Here is a 20,312-nt window from a genome sequence, read left to right on the forward strand (position 1 = left end):
AAAAGTAATTTTAGTAAAACTTTTTAGTTTTGGTAAATTTGTAAACGACCCTTAAGCAACAATTGATGCACATTCGAACATTTATTTTAGAAATATTTTAAAACAAATCATAAATATAGTTGGAACAAAAAATTTCAGTTATTTTTCGAATACTTATTTTTTGAAAAGTTACCGTTATTTTTTAACTTTCTGGCAACATATTGAGGCCTGCGCTCTGTAGTCCTTCGGTGGTGGAAAGAAAAAGTAACAACAAAAGGATAATAAATAACAGGCTAAACTGGAATGGGCCACAACACAACAATTGACGCTCAGCGCCTTTTCCGGCATCGATTTTAAACGGGAACAAGATACATCCACAGCTACAGTCACAGGAAGAAGACACATCCACACGGCTAGGCTCACACCCACGGGGATTTAGAGAGAGAACGAGTCCAGCTCGTTTGCGGATCCAGTTTTCATGTCCTCGAGCAGACGCTTCTACTTCACGTCGGAGCTGGAGGACAATGAGGGGGCAATGGAAAACAACAACAATGAAACGGAGGTGGGAGCAGACAAGGATCCCGACAACGATCCAGAGGATGCAGAATTCCTTCAGGAAGTACCATACTCGTCGAGTAGCATTGACCGTAGCTCGGTGGGCTCCATTCCGTGGGCGGACGATGCCATCAAGAAGAACCTACTGGCCTGGGAGCGGGTGGAGCGCCTGTTGAGTGGGGAAGATTCCCTCGAAGACGAGAAGGAGCCGGAGCTGCGTAATGAGATCGCCGACTGGCAACGGAAGTTCCCAAGTTTACTAGGTCGGAAGACCCGCTATATGCGACATCATAGCTTTGACAGCCAGGCACGCGAGGAGATCGACTCGATTTCCAATCTCAGCCTGAACTCCCTGGACGACGAGGAAGATGATGAGGCAGAGGATGGGTTTCTTACACCCACCGCCGAGCATCATCATCAGCCTTTGACTAGACCGTATCAGCGATCCGGACAGAAACTAGTGGATCTGCTGGACAGGGATCTGCGGGTAACCTCTATTTCTGTCAAGCTGCTTAAGCGTCAGCGATCCCATCAGACTGAAATGCCCATCTCAGCCTCTCATACCCAGTCATCGGCTAACCGCTTGCGGATGCCTCCCATCCTAAACGTGCTGGACACCAATCGTCGCTTTCGGGGATTACTGAATAACCGGAGCTTTGTGCAACTAACCCAGGTCCAGCAGCAGCAACAGCACCAAGCCAAGTCGGCCGTTTTAACTCACCAGGGCAGTCGATCCGCTTGGCACATGCCCATGGCAGCCAACCGCTTCTTCAACAACAAGAACGCCATTGTTTTGCCTTCTTTGAAGCTGGGAAGGCACAGGGAATTGGCCACCACAACCGCCACATCTAGTCAGAGCAACTCAAGCGGTGGCGGTGGACACAACAGTCATGGTCATAGCAACAGTTCCTCCACCCGGTCAACGCGCCAGTTGCCTCCTTTTGGACTGGGAATGAGTTTGGGCAGCGTCTCTAGCAACACGCCGTCCACGGGGCGTTCCATATCGGCGGCCGTTCACCATCCACGATCTGAATTCGTCCCGAGTAGCGCCTTTTACATACCATACAGTGCCTCAAAATTTAAAGCCTTCAAGTAACCTCAAGCAAATAAAACTGAACCTAAAGGAGAATTGAGTTGTTTTTAGTGACGGAGTCGGGTTCTTAACTATATCTTCCTTTGGGGATATTAATATAATCCCTAAAACCCTTATAGCAACAAAGTGTTTAAGGTTCACGTTGTATTTCTAAAATAATCCGTGCTTAGCTCCGGATACGACAGTAATCCAATTATTAAAAATAATCTTATAATTAAAATAGTATTTGTCCGCCCTGTCAGACTCTAAACCCCCATGTTGTCGAGACGCAGACGTCCATCATGCTCTGTGAGGTAAAGGGTGTCCGCCAGGCACTGCTCCGTTATTAGCTCCTCTACGCGATCATGCATCTGGAATTTTATTAGATGAGTCAGATGAAAGTTCTTTGAAAAGTAAACTTGAGATGTCTCACCCCCTTGGCTTTCTGTTCAGCAAGAACTTCGGGATATTTAAAGGCGGGTCCGAAGTTTACGCTGACCGTGGCACTTTTGTGGATGGAAATCGCTGGAAAGTAGCTGCCGGCATAAATGTCCTCAAAAGCCACTCCCTGGGACTGGCCGTTTTTAAAGAACTCGATGCGACTGCCCGACAGAATATGCATATTCTTAAGAGTCTCGTTAACCTTGTCCTTGTCTTCATAGTACAGATGCGACTTAAACTTCACCAGTGGCTGTGGGAGAATGAGATGATCAACGAGATTGCCAATTAGGGTGGATATAATTAAAGAAGCATTCAATTGCCGTCTAAAGCTTCATAAAAAGGGTGCAACAGAATGTGGGTTAACAGGATAATCCTGATTCTTAATATGAAATTAATTGAATTGGGAAACAGGTTTCTTTAAATGTTAATTATGAACATAACTTACACGATCCTTAAAAGTATTGGGCAGATAATCGCGTCCCTTTTCTTCCGGCAGCTGGATGAGAAATCCAAGGGTGTCCCCCTCAACATAGGCATCGCTGTAGTGCTTGCCATGACTTTCGGTGAACTTGGTTCCCTTCCGCGAACGCCAGGAGTAGCCGAATTTGTCGTACCCCAGGGGAGCCTGCAAGTTTCCGTATTCCCTGCCCCATCCAAGTCGTGTCGCAGCCCCCTCCGGCATTTCTTCGATGGTTATCTCGTAGTACCAGCATCCCCGGTTCACAGCTACAAATTAAAAAATGATTTAAAATAAGTCAATTGAAAATGTAAATACATTGCTCTTACAGTGTGTGGCACGGACCATGCAGTAGCCTCTTTCTCCTGTCACAGCCAACCTATCTTCGCTGATCTTCAGTTGCGGTGCCCGATCATGCAGGGCCAGGAGCACGGAATGGGGCACTAGGGTCCGGTACAACCATCCCGGAATGGGCTTACCGGCCCAGTCAGAACTCTCGTCGAACTCCTGCCGGAACGGAGCATGGGGATCGGGCTCCGCCAGTATATACCTGTAACCGTCCTTGTTGAATGGATGCTCTAGGGGATAGCCATGCGGCGGCAACTTGACATTGGCGGTGATATCTGAGCTGGGGCGACCCTTCTTTCCCGTGGGACCCGAATCAGTGCCTGGGAACTTGCGCTTCTGTCTGTTGTTCTTGGAGAGGGCTGATTGAAAAAATGGAAAGAGGAAATTATTAGCTACGTGACTGGGTAAAGTTCAATACGGGTGGCTTCCCCATCACTATCTTACACTCCTCCTCCGGGAGCGATGACGCCATGGCAGGACAGCGGGGTGCCCGGAGACTAATTGCGACGCGCTCAAAATCAAATTCAATAAAATTCAAATCGATTCACGCACACCAACAAGCGAGCAAACAAAAAATATAAACACAAAACCAACTAAAGCGTAACTATTTATTTTTTAGTGATGAATGAGAATGAGCCGAGTTGTGTTGAGCGCTTCTCCCAGCGCCAGCCCCAGCCCCATCCCCACACCACACCACCCCGCCCACAATCTCTGGCTACGTGGGGATACCAGATGTGTTTCTCTCGCGCTCCCTCACTCTCTGTTTACAAGTATGTGTAAGCGTTTTCCGCTCACGTGCTTTGGTGTGAGTGTGCAAAAAACACATGACAAACTACTATCATTTTTTAAGTTTGCGAAAAAATTTATCACTGAAAAGATGAATTCTGAAGGATACAGGGAAATGACAGCAATGAGTTGATTTTTTTTTCAAAGGACATTAAAAGCAAAGGCTGTAAAGACTGTAAACGGAAATTTTGAACCCTAAACAAATAAAACTTGGCCCACTGTGCTAGTATCAGCTGGGAGACCAGGGTTGCCAATTTGGGCGCCTTCAAGTTTTCATACCCTTGCATGCAGTATCATATTTACGTCCTGAATTTTGCGACCGAAATGTAAACTTACTTTGTGTGTAGCCATCGTCAGTCAGTTTCAACGCCCCACTCTTGCTCATGCTTTCATAATTGGGCTTAATGATACGAAGGTCCTGGTAGATCAAACCGTACATGGCCCCATGCTCCGTGTGCTCCTCGTAAGTGAACAGCGTCTGCACATCCTTGACAAGTGACCGCTGCACTGTACTGTACCATGACTGGGTCAGTCTTCGAGGCATTGTGGTCATGGCTTCCCAAAACTGTTCAATGTACGGGATGATCTCCTTGTCCTTGCTGAATTGGATTTGACGCTTGCCCTCCCGAGCTGCTGTCTGCTGCATATTTGCAATGGCACAGTGGCACATCTGAGAAATGGCTGGGAATAGGAGTCGGTTAGGAAGGGCTAGAGGTTGGATAGAAACCACTTACTGGCCTGGCTTTTGCGGAAACTCTCCGTGCCCGAAGCAGAGCAGAGCTTGCATACGAAGACATAGTTGGTTATGAACGGCAGGAGCTTTCCCTTCCCCAGCTGATAGGATAGGCAGGGCTCGTGCACCCATCGCGAACAGGTTGCGCAAAGTAGCTCAACAATGTTGAGATTCCGTTCTTTCCCGCTAAAAGATTCCAGTTGTTATCAACCGCAGAAGCCAAACAATGCGACCGGCTTACCAATAACAAACGCCGGCAGGTGCTCGGTTTTCTTGGGGTTTCTCTTCCTCCGGATTGAAGTTGACTTCGGAACTGGACTCTGTCGGCGAGCTGGTCTCCATTGGAACTTCCTCCATAGCAATCAGTCTTTTTTTTCAGTCAAAAACAACTAAGTTAACAATTTATTTGACAGTGGAGTGTGGCCGTCTTGTTTTTCGCAGCTCCCGCTAAAACGCTGGCATACCGGCATACGAGTCCTTTTTTTTGTGACAGCAGCATATTTTTTGGTAGATGTGGGCACGCTAATCGATAAACGATAGCACACCTGCTCATAGCCTGACAACTCTGCCCCTGCCTCTTGCTCGTTTGTAATTGTATATTGTATATATATACATATATATTCATACATATATATGTCCGAGTCCGAGTGTGGAATTATCATTTTTTTGTTGCCGAAAAACAGTGTTCCGTGGAGAGAGCTGGCGGCATCCTAAATGGCATTGCACCATCGCCGGGAGCGAGCCGAGCGACGAATACCAACGAATACCAGCGTCCCGTATCCAAGATTCTGTGTCTAGCTCCCCGATTCTCGATTTCCAGCTCGCGACTCCTGAGGCGGCTTTCCAGTTCCGGCCGCCAGATCAGCCAGAGCGGCCAGATCCACCATGTGCGAGGTGTGCGCGGACTTCCAGAATCTCCTCGAACTATGTAAGCCAGCCAACAAACCGCCCGCCACCCGCAACCCCTTTTTTCACCCACTTCTTTACCACCCCCCCGCTTTCCTTACAGACGAGGTGCGCGTGGCCAGCTCGGAGCTTAAGTTCCAGTTGCTGCTGAAGAGCGAGATCGAGACAAGCTTCAACTACATCCAGTCGTGGCCGCAGCGCCAGTGCATGTGCCTCTATCGGGACACAAAAAACTATGACCGCTTCAACCTGGTGGTGCAGTCGCTTATTTGCCTTACGGTGCAGCATTTGAAACACATCGACCAGCTCATCGATAACTACAAGCGGTTGACTGCGAGCGCCGCTCAAGTGGTGGCCCAGGCGCAAGCCCAGCAAAGGGAGCAGCGGGATCAACATCGGGAGGAGCCATCGGACAACCCAGTGGACGGCAAAGACTCTGCTCCTTCGAGCGATGAGAATAAGAGGGAGGAGCATGGTGATAGCGCCGCCGCTGGCGATGGGCCGGCGAAAAAGGTCGGTCCCAGCACTCCCCCACCTCCGCCACCACCGCCGCCATCTGTTCAGCACAAAACCCACCTGCAGTACACTGAGGAGCCCTGGATCCTGCCCGAAGTGGAGAAGCTATTGGTGCTTGTTTCAAAGGTGTTCTTGCTCAACTTCCCGCTGTACATCGCTCACAAGCACGGCATGCACTCGCGTCTGGACGATTTGCAAGCAGAAGAGGCCCATCACCTGGCCCTCATTTGCGACCTGCACGACAACGACCTGCCCATTTACCTTCTCCGGAACGTGAGCCTCTTCTGTAACTCCGGTGGGTTCGGTGCAATGTCGCTGTGCTTCGAGCACCCGGACCTACCGGTGTCCACGGCTCACTCTATGACTGCTGCTGTCTCGAACGTGAAGCTCTGGCTCAACTATCACTGCAACACGCAGCTGTTCGTACCGCTGCGCAGCCGCATTCTGCAGTATATGTGCAAGCTCTCGGACCAGAGTCTGCGCTCAGCCGCCACGCGGGCCATGGCCGATTTTGTGTGGTCCTCGATGCGGGATCCCCTGGACGTGGCTGTCAACTTTGACACCGAGGGTCTGGCTCTGGCCTTCAAGTACTTCACGTCTACAACTCTTACGATGCGGCTGGCAGGTGAGAATCTATACGATTTGAAATATATCATTAGTATTTCACATTAAGAGCTAGATTTTATAAGAAATCAATCTTAAAAATGGTGTAAAATTATCGATTTTGCTCTCCTTTTCAGGTATGGCTCAAATAAATGCACACATCAACTTGTTCAACGAAATCTGCACCACGGAGACGGTAAATGAGGTGGAACTCTTCGGTCAAAGGATTGCCAATTGGCTGACAGAGAACCACATTGTGCAGCATCTCTTTGGGCCGAACCTTCACGTGGAAATCGTGAAGCAAGCTCATGTGCTACTAAACTTCCTGGCGGTCGAAAACCAGATCTCCGAGGAAGACATCAAGCTCATCTGGCAGGCTACCCAGCTCAAGCACTGCTCGAAGACAATCTTTGACATTCTTCCGTCGCTGGTTAAGAACCTGGCGCCTCGTCCTGCGATGCATCTCTACTCGCTTCTCTGCCGCATGGACCCCAAGGATCACACCGAACAGAGCATTTACATTGCATCTGCACTGACCAAGTTGCTTTGGACCCGGGACTGTTCCCGCAGCCAAATGAACCTCATGCAGGACCACTTGCTGGGTTCGAATGTCACAGCTTCCAGTTCGGACAGCGGCAGCATTGAGGGCAGCAACACGGAGGACGACCATGTGGGTGCCGACGATAGCAGCATCGCCAGCGGAGGAGCTGGTGGAGGTGCAGGCCACAAAAGCCCCATTGACGGAGTCACTCCCTGCAAGCAGGCAAGGCACCGACGACACATCTGCGACCCAACCACCGAGAAGGGAAAGCAACTGAGCCCTGATGATATGGCAAAAGTTGATATAGTGTAAGTACTTCCCGCCCATCTTTTTACAATTTTTATCTTACTAATTTATTAAAACAACTGGCTTTTGCAGAAACAACCGCATCGTTAACATCATTGACAATACGAGCAGTGAGGAGGAGCTGCAATCGCGGGCCGCCTTGGAGCTGCAACTACATCGAAGTCGGAAGAAAACCACGAACAAACGGCGTCGCCAAAAGGCCAGCAAACAGATTCTTCTGCCCCACGAGCTGGTGGAGATCTGGGACGGAGCCGAGGACGTTCCCAGCAGCGACGATGCGGACGCCGACGGTGATGGCGATGGAGATGCTGAAGGCGAAGGCGAGCTGTTGGCGGATAGCGACGAGTGCAGCGATGGAGCAACCAGTCAGCTTGTACCCGCTGCTGTTCTCAAGCACCTCCAGGGCGAGGGGCCCTACATCCGGGCCATCGAAACAAATATCAGTGAGTTGCTTAGCGGAGCCGAGAACGACGGCAGTTATTCTTCGCCGATGAGCAACAAGTCGGAGAAAAACCTGGCTGATTTCGATGACGAGGATGTGTCGCCCTGCGAAGAGGAACTGGCACAATTGGTCAGCTCCCGGGCTAACTGCCGTGAAGTTCCGCCGGCCTTCGCCGCCGCTGCCGCCGCCATGATGGTGGCCCAGTCGGCGATGGCCATGCAGAAATCAGGAGAGAGTAATGTTGCCGCAGCAGCTGCTGCTGTAGCGGCCGCCGCTGCTGCCACTGGAAATGCCCAGCAACAGCTGGTGGCCATGAATCGACAAGCAACTGCTGCCGCTGCAGCTGCTGCGGCGGCCAAAGCCAAGTCGGATTCGGATGTGGATCTCTTAGAGGTGGCAACCGCCAGCAAGCAGCATCACTCGCCCAAGGCGAGTCAAGGCAACTCTGTTGGTCCTGCCTCCATGCAGCCCTCCTTCAAGCTGAACGACGTCTGTCAGCCGGGAAATACGTTGCTATGGGATCTCCTCCAGGACGATAAGATTGTAAGTTCTATAATCATATACTCAACTGAGTAAGTCCCATCTGAACAATTTACAAACAAATTACTTTACTCTCAGGGTCAACTGGGTGAGTCTCTAGCTCTGGAGGCGGAAAAGGCCTTGGCCACCCTGCTCTGCTTCAGCATGGACCGCCAGTTGAGGACGAAGTTCATCGAAGGGTGCTTGTATAATGTGGCCAACAACCGAAGCGTCATTGTGAGCCTGCGGCTGCTGCCAAAGCTGTTCGCATCGTTCCAGCAATTTCGCCCATCGGACACCCATTCCATGACCCTATGGGCAGAGCGCAACCACCGGATGATGCACTGCTTCTTCAACAACATTCGCTACTATGCCCGGCGACATGCCGAGCAGCTGATAACTCAGAACGGAGACCAACAGCAACAGCAACAGTACCAGCTCTATACGCACAAGACTCAGGTCTCCGTACGGCTGCAGTTTCTTTCTTCGATCTTCTCAACGGTTGGCTCGCCAAAGAGTTTCCGCCTCACGCTCGAACAGCTGGACTCTCTGTGGGAGTGGCTGGCCCACGATCCGGAGTGCGCCGACTGCTACTTCTCGTGGCTTCAGGCCCAGGCCAAGGGGGGCGACCAGCACGCTCTCGGAATTGATGCGCTTCAGCATTTGTATCTTAAGAAACTCCCGGAGCTGCGACCGGAGGAGTTCTCTATGGTTGCGCTGGGGCTGTTCCAGCAGCTCTGCAGTTTCGCTCGCATTGCCATGGCCGAGTACGACAAGCATAGCGATCAGATCTCGTCCAGTGCCAGCGCCGTGGGAATGTATCACTTGTGGAAAATAGCCCTGCGTGCCCAGAGTAACGAAGTGTCGCTCGCGGCCATCCAGTACATCAATATGTACTACATGGGTCAGCAGCTGCGGTTGGAAAAGGAGTTTGTCTCCCAGTGCATGGACAACCTGGTCCAGGCGGCCACGGCCCTGGAAAGGTTAGTGTTTTGTGGTAATCCCTTGATGCGAAAAGAAACTTATTTTTGATTTCCTCCTCCCTTCCAGCATTGATGACGAAAACGCCCTCATGCGAGTACAGCGTGGACTTCTGCTGCTGAATACCCACCTGGACACTTTCCGGCGTCGCTATGCCTTCCACTTGCGCCGCTGGGCTATTGAGGGGAAGGGAATCGGTTCGCACAGTAACCTTAAGAACGAAGGAGCAGGACCTCCGCTGCGGATCGTTCTCCAACAGGCAGGGCTGTCTGAGAAAAGTCTGCTGCAGATGCACGCCTGCGATCTGATTGCGGACCTTAAGGCGGAAGTGTCCAAGTGGTGGGAAAGCCTACAGACTGGATTGGCCGCTCCGGTGCTGGGCCTGCTCCTCAGCGACGGTCCCCTGCGCATCATTACCCAGGGACAGGAGCTGACCTCGGATTATGACGAGCGAAGTCTGGGCGATGCCGGATTCAAGGATAATCAGATCGTATACGTGTCGCTGGGAGGCAGGGGAGCCCGCAGAAAGGAATCCAACCTGGAACACCCGTCCATGCTGCCACCCCCGCCCAAGGAGTGCCTGCCCACGGTGCTCCTGCTGCAGCCCAAGTACTTCGAAAAGCTCTTCTGCTTGATGCAGACCCTGGGAGACATGAAGCCGCAAGCTACGGCCACGAATCTCCAGCACCATACCAAGGCGCAACTGCTGTCGCGTCGAGTGTGGGACATCCTGGCTATGCTGCCCACCAATCCGCACATACTGGATGCCTTTAAGAGCTTGGTGACGGACCTCGCTGAAGTGGAGCACCTTGACGCCACTGGCGAAGAGGAGCAGCTGGCCGCTAAGCGGAAGCAGATAAAGCAGAAGTTCCGGGATCTGCTGGACCCTAACAACCTTCAGAAGTTCATGTATTCGCTGCACATTGTGGAGAGCCTGGCCTTGAGTTCCGGCTCCAGGCGCCTCGAATCCAATGGTAATCAGGAACAGATACGAATCAAGAAATCCTCTGTGGGCCGCAGGCGTAACAGCAACGAACCCCCTACTCTAGAAGCCAAACAAGGCAAAGAGCAGTTGTGCGAGTTGGAAGCCCCTCTGACGCCCACACCGAATCCAGGCCAGCAGGATGGGGAGACGGAGGCCAGTAGCAGCAGTGGAGGGGACAAGGAGAACCAGCCCAAGCAGCACAGCAAGCGGCAAAAGAAAAGCGACGCCCTGGAGCACGAAAAGGAGCGTCCACTAGGCTGCTCCACTCCCCCTTCGCCGGCTCCTCCTCTGGCCGCTCTCTCCGGAATAGATCGGACCGAAAACAAGTGGAGCGAGGCATTTGTCAAGTGCGGTGGCCTGCGGCATCTCTACGAGATCTTCAGCGGCGGGCAGCTGCAGCAAAGTGCTCATCCCAAGGAGCTAGCATTGAACGAGTGGCGGCATGACTGCCTGGCCAGCTTGCTGAGAATCCTGTGGCTGCTGGGCTTCGAAGAGCTGCAGTCGCCAGATGTTCATGTGCTAATGTCGCGTCCACATCCGTTCATGCTGCAGCTGATGGAGGTGCCCCAGTGCTTGGTTCGTCTCTCCTCGATCCTAAACGATGAAGTGCATCAGCAGCAACAGGCGGTGAGCTCGGCCAGCTCGCTGGTCTTCCCCTATCAATTCCACCAGCTGCGCACAGGATTCTGGGGACGCTCCCAGCTCATCCAGTTCGCTATGAATATCCTGGTGAGTTTTGTGCACGCGTCGGCGGAGGCTAGGAGGCTTCTCTGGGCGCAGTCGGACACGGACCACTGCCGTTGGCTTCAAAAGTTTATCCTCGAGGACCCGGAGCCGGCGGTACGACGGGAAATCTGCGCGGGGCTCTACCGCATATGCTTGGGAAACGCACACAGCTACCGGCTGCTGCTCGCTCCACTGCTGCACAAGTTGATAGCCTTGTTGCCATTGGCCGAGCAGATGAGCTCCGCCACCCAGCACACGCAGTTCCTGCTTTCCGAAGAAGGCAAGGAGCCGTACGGACCCGCCTGCCGTGACTACTTCTGGCTGTTAGCCCGTTTGGTGGACACTCTCTCGCCGGAGATGGTGGCCGAGGAACATATCGATATTGAAGTGCTGTGCGAGAGCATTTCACAGAGCATCCTTACCCGGGAATACTTGGAGCTGCGCCACGGATTCCAGGACGACGGCTTAGTTGGTCTCCTGAACCTCATGTCCAATCTCATCAAGTACGACACCACCTTCAAGTTCACTCCCAAAGCGCTGTCCTTTATCGAGCAGTTGATTGGCTTCCTGTTCGATATGCCATCCCCGGCGGACCGACAGAAGCCAAAGTGCAAGTCTGGCACCTCCAGAGCTGCTGCCTATGATCTTCTGGTGGAGCTGTGCCGCGGATGTGCCACGAATTACGCATATCTCCATGGCAGACTACTAGCGCAGCACAAATCCGGACCCAAGCAGCCGTATCCATGGGACTACTGGCCCAGGGATGAGGGAAGATCCGAGTGCGGTTATGTTGGACTCACAAATTTGGGCGCCACTTGCTACATGGCCTCCTGTATTCAACACCTGTACATGATGCCTCAGGCGCGGGCAGCGGTACTAAGAATTCCGCCGGCTGGGGCCCAGAAGCATGCACCCACGCTCTTGGAGCTGCAAAGGATGTTCGCATATCTGCTGGAATCCGAACGGAAAGCCTACAATCCTCGCAGCTTTTGCCGAGTTTATCAGATGGATCACCAGCCTCTGAACACCGGCGAACAAAAGGACATGGCTGAGTTCTTCATTGATCTGGTGTCGAAGCTGGAAGAGATGACACCTGATCTGAAGCACCTGGTGAAGAGGCTTTTCTGCGGCACTTTGAGCAACAACGTGGTTTCCTTGGATTGTGGCCACGTTTCCCGCACAGCCGAAGAGTTCTACACGGTTCGTTGCCAGGTTGCGGATATGAGAAACCTCCAGGAGTCCCTGGACGAAGTCACCGTTAAGGACACCCTCGAGGGAGACAACATGTACACGTGCTCGCAGTGCGGAAAAAAGGTCCGCGCCGAAAAACGAGCCTGCTTCAAGAAGCTTCCGCAGATCCTGTGCTTTAATACGATGCGCTACACCTTCAACATGGTGACAATGCTGAAGGAGAAGGTCAACACGCACTTCTCCTTTCCCCTGCGCCTCAACATGTGCCACTATGTTGAGAAGACGCTCATGCCGCAACAGTACAAGGAGGATCGGGAGAAGCGTCAGCGGGAAAAGGAAAGTGAAAGAGCCGAGTCCGGCAGCGATGAGAATGCCAACGAAAAGGCGGAAGCCACTCTGGACGCCGACATCGAAGAGTGCTATGAGTGAGTACCTCTAGAAATAAGGAATCCCCATTTCCAAGATGAATAATGTATCCTTTACCTCCTCCAGGTACGAGCTTGTCGGTGTCACCGTGCACACGGGCACTGCTGATGGTGGTCATTACTACAGTTTTATAAAGGAGCGCACGAAGACCAGCTACCATCCGCACGAGCGATGGTTCCTGTTCAACGATGCCGAGGTGAAGCCCTTCGATCCCTCCCAGATAGCGGCCGAATGCTTCGGTGGCGAGATGACGGTAAGCATTTTAAAGTTAAGCACCAGAAACTGCCATAACTACCTATCTACTAACTTACAGAGTAAAACCTACGACTCGGTGACAGAGAAGTACTTGGACTTTAGTTTCGAGAAGACAAACTCCGCCTACATGCTGTTCTATGAGCGTCGCCTGCCTGAGCATCTCCAACGCCGCCACTCCGAGCTGCTGGTCACCCCAACGCCCAGCCCAACCATAGAGGAGAAGTCTGAGCCGGAGGAAGCCACCAAAATGGAAACAAGCACTGAAAGTAAGGCGGATGTGGATGTGGAAGGGGATGGAGATGAGAAGGTAGTGGAGAAGCAGCCAGTGAAGGACGAAAGGCAGCAAACAGATGTCGGTGAAAAGGAAGTCGCCGAGTCCAAGCCGGTGGAAATGGAGGTAGAGAGGAAAGAGGATCCTGCGCCGTCGACGCAAGGCCCAGATAAATGCGAAGCTGGGAATCGGCTAGTTGAGTCAACGAACGAGAAGGAAAAGAAGGAGGTGGAACCCCAAACAGCCAATTGTGATAACCATAAGCCAAGAACCAATAGCCAGAATAGAGCGAGGAACGATTCCCAGCCCTCCACGTCGAAGGCAGCCCAGAAGTTGCTACTATTTCGTCCATTGTTGAACAAGGAGCTGGAGGATTGGATCTGGCAGGACAACAGGCAGTTCCTGCAAGATCGCAACATCTTCGAGCACACTTATTTCAAGTAAGTACAATTTAAGTCCAGTCATTACCAACTTTAATGTTTGCCCGCACAGTTTTATGTGGCAGATCTGTGGCCACATACCACAGTCCCTGATCTCGGAAACGGACGTGACCTGCATGGCAGCCAAATTGTCGGTATCATTCTTCATTGAGACCTTTATTCATGCCAAGGAGAAGGTGGGTCTAATCTGAATAGAAATTCCAAGTGTGATTTAACTATTATATTTTTGTATATAGCCCACCATGGTGCCCTGGGTGGAGCTGCTGACGAAGCAGTTTAATGCCAGCCAGGAGGCCTGCGAGTGGTTCTTGTCGCACATGTCCTTGGAGCCCTTCTGGCCCGTCCAGGTGCTTATTCAGTGTCCCAATCAGATGGTGCGGCAGATGTTCCAGCGCTTAGTCATTCATGTCATCCAGCGACTTCGGTAATTAAAACATTAATATTATTTTAAGATCCTTCTAACTTATATATATTATATATTCAAGTGCCTCCCATGCGGATCTGTATTTGGACGTTGAAACGGACGAGAACGACAAGGAGCTAATTGGCCAGGCATCGTGCGTCACCCGGTTCATCGGGTCGCTTATTTCGTTGCTGGAACATGGAGCACGATCGCACCTCCGCCATTTGTCCGAGTACTTTGGTCTTTTGTGTGAGTTCTCGCGCATGGGAGACGAGGAGGCCATGTTCCTGCTGCGAATCGGGATTCTTAAGAGCCTGGTAGACTTCTACTTGGGTCACAAGCAATCGGACAGCGTTAGTTGACTAAACAAAGCAGGGTTAGCTATAAGTTTTAACGATTTACTTTTACCCCTCAGATCGACATTAGCTCGGACAACGAAGACAACTCGTCGGATGAGGCCCTGTCGGTGGAGAAGATGCGTCCTGCCTCATTGGACAAGATGATCGCGCTGTGCGCCAGCTTGGTGGAACGATCCCGGGGCCCGGACTTCCGGCTAAGGCTGTCGCCGAAAGATTTTAACGCGATTGCCGGCGGCAAGGTGATACTCAAAAAGCTGGAAAGCGTTGTCTATTCTATTTAACCAATTCTCCAATCAAGAACCTCACCAATCCACCATCCAGCACTAACCCGAATCCTATAACAGTCAAGATAAAAAAGCCATAACGATTCCATAACCCAATGTGTTTCCTCTGTTTGAATTTTTGCTTGAATTCGTGTTAAATGTTTCGCATATATTTCCTAGGGGTTTCCATTTTTGTACCAACAAATAAAGGACGGCATTAATCCGCACCAGACCAAGCATTTAATCCACGCCCTCTGCCGTTGGGATGAGCGCCTGGCCACCCAGATCATCGGCATGCTCTTCGCCTCGGTTACCAAGCACACCGAGTTGTGTGCCCCTTTCTTCAAACTGCTCACCCTGCTTACAGAGACGCAAGGCGGTCCGGTGGGCCTGCCCTGCTTCACCCAACTCATCCTGCCGCGTATGTGGGATGCCGCCGAGTACTGCCCGCAGTCGGTGCTAGACTGGCTTTCCCTGCAGGCCACCAAGAACAAGATCGCCCATGCCTGGATCCTCCAGTCCGCGGAACAATGGCTCGAACAGTTCCTCCTTGCTCACGACAACACGCGAGTTAGAAATGGTAAGAGTTTGGTTTAATGTTTGACTTAAAGAGTTTGATTTGAAACTTGTGTGTTTCTTCGTATAGCTGCCGCCTTTCTGCTAGTGGCTCTTGTACCATCCCAGCCCTTCAGGGCCAACTTTAGAGCCCACTCCCAGCACAAGCTTCTGGCTCTCAATCCGCACAGCTATCGGTACGTAATTTCTAAAGGTTCTATGAATATTTGTGTTTAAGAACGCAAACTCTTAATAAAGGGACATCAACAGTGATGCCCAGACGGTCCTGCACCAGGTTATTAACCTGCTTCTGCGCCTGCTGCGACCAGCCAGGGTCTATGCAGACATTGGAGCCCATGGTACCACCAAGTTAACCGCCTATTTCAACCTGCTCAGCTACTGTATGGTTTCAAAGACTGAAAAACTAATGGCAAGTTTGGCAGCATTATTTATTTCTTACTTAAATGTGATTTAATGGACAATACTTTGCTTTTAATTTACAGATAGGACCGTTCATGCGCTCCTTGTGGGAGCTGTTCCATCCCCGCCTCTCGGAGCCAAGTGTTCCGGCCCATCACAACAAGCACGCCCTTCTGACATTCTGGCATCATTCTCTTGTGGACTGTCCGGAGAATGCTGCCCAAGTTGCCAACTGTCCGGAAATCACGCGCAATATTGCATTTAACTATATTCTGTGAGAAGTCTATGACTTAAAATAAGTAAAGAATTAATACTAAATATATTAAAACTCTCTCATCAGGGCCGACCATGACGACGCGGAGATAGTCACCTACAACCGATCTATGCTGCCCGCCTACTACGGACTACTGCGATTGTGCTGCGAGCAGAGCCGAGCTTTGACGCGTCAGTTATCCCAGCATCAGAACCTGCAGTGGGCCTTCAAAAATATCACTCCACACCCCACCCAATACGCGTCAGCGGTGGACGAGCTCTTCAAGTTGATGGCTCTGTTTGCCACTCGTCATCCGGATGCCAGTGAGCAGGAGAAGCTCGATGTCACCCAATTCCGCAGAGCAGTAATTGTGGCGTACACCAGCAGCTTGGATGCTCGAGTTTCCTGGTCAACACTGATCAATGCTCTCAAGATTCTTGGTAACGTTCTTCTATTATTTTATTTTGGTAAAAATTTCAGAGTGGTCCTCTTAAAAATGTGTATGCCACAAACAGCGATGGCTGTATCTTTGTCAACAATGATCCGATTCTTGCAAGGAATACCTTAATCGATTTTTAGATCGATTCTCCGCCAATCTACATCAAAATCTGAAATCGATTTTATTTTTCGATTTTTTATCAAATTTTCTTGGTGATTCCCTTCAAAAGTGTTGAAAGTTCATGAAGGAACAATAAGCCCCACAGCGATGGCTGTATCTTTGTAAACAATGATCCGATTCTTGAGCGGAATGCCTTAATCGATTTGTAGAACGATTCTCCGCCAATCTGCACCAAAATCTAAGAACTATTTTATTTTTCGATTTTTTATCAAATTTTCTTATGGGTCCCCTTCAAAACTTTGAAAAGTGCATGAAGGAACAATATGCCCCACAGCGATGGTTGTATCTTTGTTAATAAACATCCGATTCTTAAGCGGAGCACCTTAATCGATTTGTAGATTGATTCTCCGTCAATCTGCATAAAAATCTGAAAACGATTTTATTTTTCGATTTTTTATCAAATTTTTTAGGAGATCCTATTCAAAAGTGTAGCAAATGTGATTCACAGCGATCTCTATATCCATCGCAATAATCATTAGATTCTCAGGAGGACTACCTTACTCAATTTATAATATAGTTTATATTAATCTGTTAAAATTATGATACATTTCTTAATTTGTTTTATTTTAAATCTGCAGTGGACAACGAGGAGGACCGAATGTTGGTGATCTTTAATGGCGGCATCGAAATGTGCTTCGAGGCACTGCACACGCTGCATTCCATGCACCATGAGGCTACCGCCTGCCATGTGGCCGGCGACCTCTTTGACCTGCTGGGCGAAATGCTGTTGCTTCTTGCAACGCTCCGCACTCGCACCGATAGTCCTGCCCAGAAGAAGCAACAGCAGCAGCAGCTGGAACATCAGTTGCAGTTGCAACAGCAACAGATGCTGCAAAAACAACAGCAGCAGGCACAGTCGCAGTCCCAGGCCCCGCAGACGCCACAGCAGAAGGAGAAGCAGTTGCAGCAACAGATGCAGCAGCACCTGCAACTGCAACAGTTGCAGCAGATGCAGCTCCAGCAGCAGCATTTCCTGCGCCAGCAACACCAGCACTCCGCCTTGGCCAAGGCTTTGCCGGACGCAATCAAGCGGCTGGCGACACTCTTAAACACATTCAACTCGCCAGAGATAAGTCGCATGGCGCTGGAAGTCCTGAAGGAGCTGGTGCGCAACACCAGTCTAGAAGCCACCAGCATTTTGGCACCCATTCTGATCAATTGTCATCTTTCTGTCGCGAACGCTCCCAATGCCATTGGTCCCTTGGGACCCTATTTTCCACGTCGCGGTGCAAAGCACTCGCCATGGCCATTGGGGGCTAAGAATTCACCAAGACCACCGCGTCCGATGGTCCAGATGTGCATAGCTTTGGGTGAGCTGACTCCACGTGGCTTGGATGCGGAGTACGATGCCCAGGTTGAGGCATTCTATAGGCCGTACCATGACTTCATCGACGTAATGATGCGGATGTGCGTCAATACGGGCACCTTGAATGACACGCTGGTCAAACTGCACTGTTTGGTGGCCATCGAGTCGACTCCACTGCACTTTAACTTCTTTCCTAAGTTTTGGGTGGGCATTCACAACAATGCCATCACGCACAAGTAAGCAAAAATTCCATTTGAATTTGGTTTTTATTAACTTTATTACTTAATCCTTTTTAGATACGTTGAGCTTCTTGTTAAGAACCAACTGCTGGTGGAATACTTACACAATGTTCTGCGGGACGAGCGCAGTATGTTGAAGGATGCATGCGTACGCGAGTTCCTCGAACTGTACTACCACAAGGTGGCCTCTCAGCTCCCGGTAGCTCGCATGATCTACACGATCAACTATGGCATGCACTCCAAGGACGACATAGACGAGTTGTGTGGCGACCTGTTCGCTATCCGTATCATTGCTCAAGCTACTGGAGTGCCGGCGTCAGTGCGAAAAGAACTTCGCGGATCCCTAAGGGCTCTGCAAAATAAGAGCGAGAGGTTCAGAAAAGAGGCGGAGCGAGGTAATCCTTCCAAACTCAGCAAACTCCTAAAAAACCTTACTTATTTAAACTCTTTTTGCAGATCAATTCCCTAATAAAAAGCAGAAGCGTGATCCCCTTAAAGAAAAGGAGCATATGCGATCTGAGAGTGAAAGTTCAGATAAACCGACAGATGTATCCATGGAAGAACCCAGTGGCAGTCAGCCAGATACAGAAGCCACCGTCAAGCCGCCCACGCCGGCCGGCAGCGAGGATGAGCAGATGGAAAAGACCTCAATTCCTTCGTCTGACGACGAAACAGAGCTCGAGGACGAGCTGGAACCAACGCCCAAGCGCAATAAGAAGGCGGCCAAGAAGACAGCACAGGATCGCCTCAACGAAGAGCGCGAGAAGCGGCTGCTGACACTAAACACCATGGAATCTTATATTCAGAACATTTTCGCTATTCTGAAACGAGATTTAAGTATCCCCTGTGCCGGGTTGAGTAAAGATGCCAGCGAGGAGACATCAAGCGAGGCATCGACATCAGCTGGGGCAGCATCAAAGGTATTAGCTCGCCCGAAAGGTGCCTCCACTCCGCCAGAGCCCATGCCTGAGGCGAGCGATGCACGGGTCTCCAACATGGAGACGGAAAATGAGGCGACAGCAAATGGAAGCCAGCCAGACGAGTCCCCGGCATCGAATAGTGGTGATGCATCAGTAAGGGCGCCTGCCCAGGTGTCCTCGGCAGCTGTTGCATCCACGTCGCAGGCGACGAGTCCGACACAGATTTAGTTGTCATTCAACGATTTGCTCAGCATTTTGTTCTTCGGCAAGCCATTGGACTGATAGTGGGTTCCTGGGGCTGAGGAAGGCTGAGCTCCTAATCTGTAAGAATTTGTGGCCAAAGGTCATTGTTAGGTACACTTAGGCAACCCAAGGTTGGTGCTAATGGTTGACTTGGGGGGCATATCCACTCCCAAATCCACACTCCACACACAGACAGACTAATGAGCGATACAAGCTATATGGCCTGATTCCGATTTCCCATTCGGAGCTAAACGAATTGCTGGAAGGGAAATTGGGTCGATGGGGCTGATAGATACTTAGTTAAGCTTAGCCTACCAGCATCTTAAACAAGAAAGTAAACATTAAATAGCACTGTAACACAATCCCATTCAACAACATACCCGACCGATACATACATATATTCAATATATAGCGATAAATGTATTTAATGTAAGACTTTCGAGCACGCAACCTCCCACAGACAAGCTACCGTAACAGATCCCTTTCAAAAATGGTTAATTAAGAGAAAAGTTTAAACGATCCAATGGAGAAATTTGTTATGCCAAAAAGAGAAAGGATGTGAATTAGAGGCAGCATTATACTACAAATTATGTGTTTGTTTAAACAAGAGCAGTTGAAGAAGTCTCATTCTTCAATGAAACGGCTTACGAGACGCTAATATCTATATATGTTGTATTAGAATCATTAAGTATCATTTGTAAAAGGATGCTAAGATCACTTGCTTACTTATTTTTCACGCCCATATTTCCTCCACGCCACCACGCCCCCACGCACCATAAACGATATATGTTAGAAGTGAACAGATATTATTATATTAGAAACTAAAAAACCTTTTTAACTATTGGATGTGTTAAAATATGTCATAATCATTTTCAATGTAAATTGCATAACGCAGCCACCAATCGATCAGTTTTTAGTTCAAGTCCAATAGGGATACTATGTAATGTTTAGTGCTTAAGGAGTGTAGAGAGAGTTGTTGTCCCGCGGTGAAACACAACAGGACAAAAATGATAAAGTTAAATAAAGTAACTGGCCAGCCCCCAGAAGGGTCGCGTATATTGATAGTTATAAGCACACACACAACACACCCACACACACCCTACAGTAATGATCGAAAACCACGGAATGTAATGTTGAAAAACAAAATAAATTATAAACTCCAAAAATAAATTGCAACACACACAAATCATGAGAATAATAAGTTTAAATGATATGTAATTAAAAACAGTTTCGAATTTTATTCTTGGAATTCT

At 50.0% G+C, this 20,312-nt stretch overlaps 3 protein-coding genes across 5 annotated transcripts; 2 read left to right on the forward strand and 1 right to left on the reverse strand.

The window, feature by feature from the left end:
* Window positions 1-103: 103 nt before the first annotated feature.
* LOC6500541 lies at window positions 104-1,663 on the forward strand. Its single transcript, XM_001953386.4, has one exon. The coding sequence runs from the start codon at window positions 458-460 to the stop codon at window positions 1,628-1,630; it is 1,173 nt and encodes a 390-aa protein (XP_001953421.1). The 5' UTR covers window positions 104-457; the 3' UTR covers window positions 1,631-1,663.
* Window positions 1,664-1,756: 93 nt separating this feature from the next.
* LOC6500004 (set1/Ash2 histone methyltransferase complex subunit ASH2) lies at window positions 1,757-4,871 on the reverse strand. 2 transcript variants are annotated; one of them, XM_001953387.4, is made up of 7 exons: window positions 4,613-4,871; window positions 4,373-4,557; window positions 3,975-4,319; window positions 2,834-3,211; window positions 2,493-2,773; window positions 2,040-2,297; window positions 1,757-1,977 (listed from the first exon to the last, which is right to left on the reverse strand). In XM_001953387.4, the coding sequence occupies exons 1-7, from the start codon at window positions 4,726-4,728 to the stop codon at window positions 1,873-1,875; spliced, it is 1,668 nt and encodes a 555-aa protein (XP_001953422.1). In that variant the 5' UTR covers window positions 4,729-4,871; the 3' UTR covers window positions 1,757-1,872. The 2 variants fall into 2 exon arrangements, with proteins under 2 accessions (XP_001953422.1, XP_014766316.1); XM_014910830.3 differs by lacking the exons at window positions 3,975-4,319; window positions 4,373-4,557; window positions 4,613-4,871 and adding an exon at window positions 3,297-3,520.
* LOC6500542 (ubiquitin carboxyl-terminal hydrolase puf) lies at window positions 4,869-20,284 on the forward strand. 2 transcript variants are annotated; one of them, XM_001953388.4, is made up of 20 exons: window positions 4,869-5,299; window positions 5,381-6,418; window positions 6,534-7,245; window positions 7,316-8,228; window positions 8,304-9,187; window positions 9,255-12,512; window positions 12,580-12,766; window positions 12,827-13,479; window positions 13,532-13,655; window positions 13,716-13,903; window positions 13,965-14,235; window positions 14,298-14,480; window positions 14,685-15,084; window positions 15,151-15,256; window positions 15,318-15,489; window positions 15,563-15,753; window positions 15,820-16,172; window positions 16,930-17,893; window positions 17,954-18,291; window positions 18,353-20,284. In XM_001953388.4, the coding sequence occupies exons 1-20, from the start codon at window positions 5,257-5,259 to the stop codon at window positions 19,042-19,044; spliced, it is 11,670 nt and encodes a 3,889-aa protein (XP_001953423.3). In that variant the 5' UTR covers window positions 4,869-5,256; the 3' UTR covers window positions 19,045-20,284. The 2 variants fall into 2 exon arrangements, with proteins under 2 accessions (XP_001953423.3, XP_032305462.1); XM_032449571.2 differs by having other exon boundaries at window positions 15,330-15,489.
* The last annotated feature ends 28 nt before the right edge of the window (window positions 20,285-20,312 follow it).

Source organism: Drosophila ananassae, chromosome 2L (assembly GCF_017639315.1).
Source record: "Drosophila ananassae strain 14024-0371.13 chromosome 2L, ASM1763931v2, whole genome shotgun sequence".
Classification (NCBI taxonomy): Eukaryota; Metazoa; Arthropoda; class Insecta; order Diptera; family Drosophilidae; genus Drosophila; species Drosophila ananassae.

What these genes read in the sequence shown, in the direction of transcription:
- LOC6500542 (XM_001953388.4), top strand. Translation starts at nt 5,257, where the DNA reads ATGTGCGAGGTGTGCGCGGACTTCCAGAATCTCCTCGAACTAT. An exon ending in TTCGAGCACACTTATTTCAA is followed by an intron (nt 13,480 to 13,531) that starts GTAAGTACAATT and finishes TTGCCCGCACAG; the next exon opens with TTTTATGTGGCAGATCTGTG. An exon ending in CAACACGCGAGTTAGAAATG is followed by an intron (nt 15,085 to 15,150) that starts GTAAGAGTTTGG and finishes TTCTTCGTATAG; the next exon opens with CTGCCGCCTTTCTGCTAGTG.
- LOC6500541 (XM_001953386.4), top strand. Translation starts at nt 458, where the DNA reads ATGTCCTCGAGCAGACGCTTCTACTTCACGTCGGAGCTGGAGGACAAT.
- LOC6500004 (XM_001953387.4), bottom strand. Translation starts at nt 4,728, where the DNA reads ATGGAGGAAGTTCCAATGGAGACCAGCTCGCCGACAGAGTCCAGTTCC. An exon ending in CATGGTCCGTGCCACACACT is followed by an intron (nt 2,774 to 2,833) that starts GTAAGAGCAATG and finishes TTTAATTTGTAG; the next exon opens with CTGTGAACCGGGGATGCTGG. An exon ending in CCAATACTTTTAAGGATCGT is followed by an intron (nt 2,298 to 2,492) that starts GTAAGTTATGTT and finishes ATTCTCCCACAG; the next exon opens with CCACTGGTGAAGTTTAAGTC.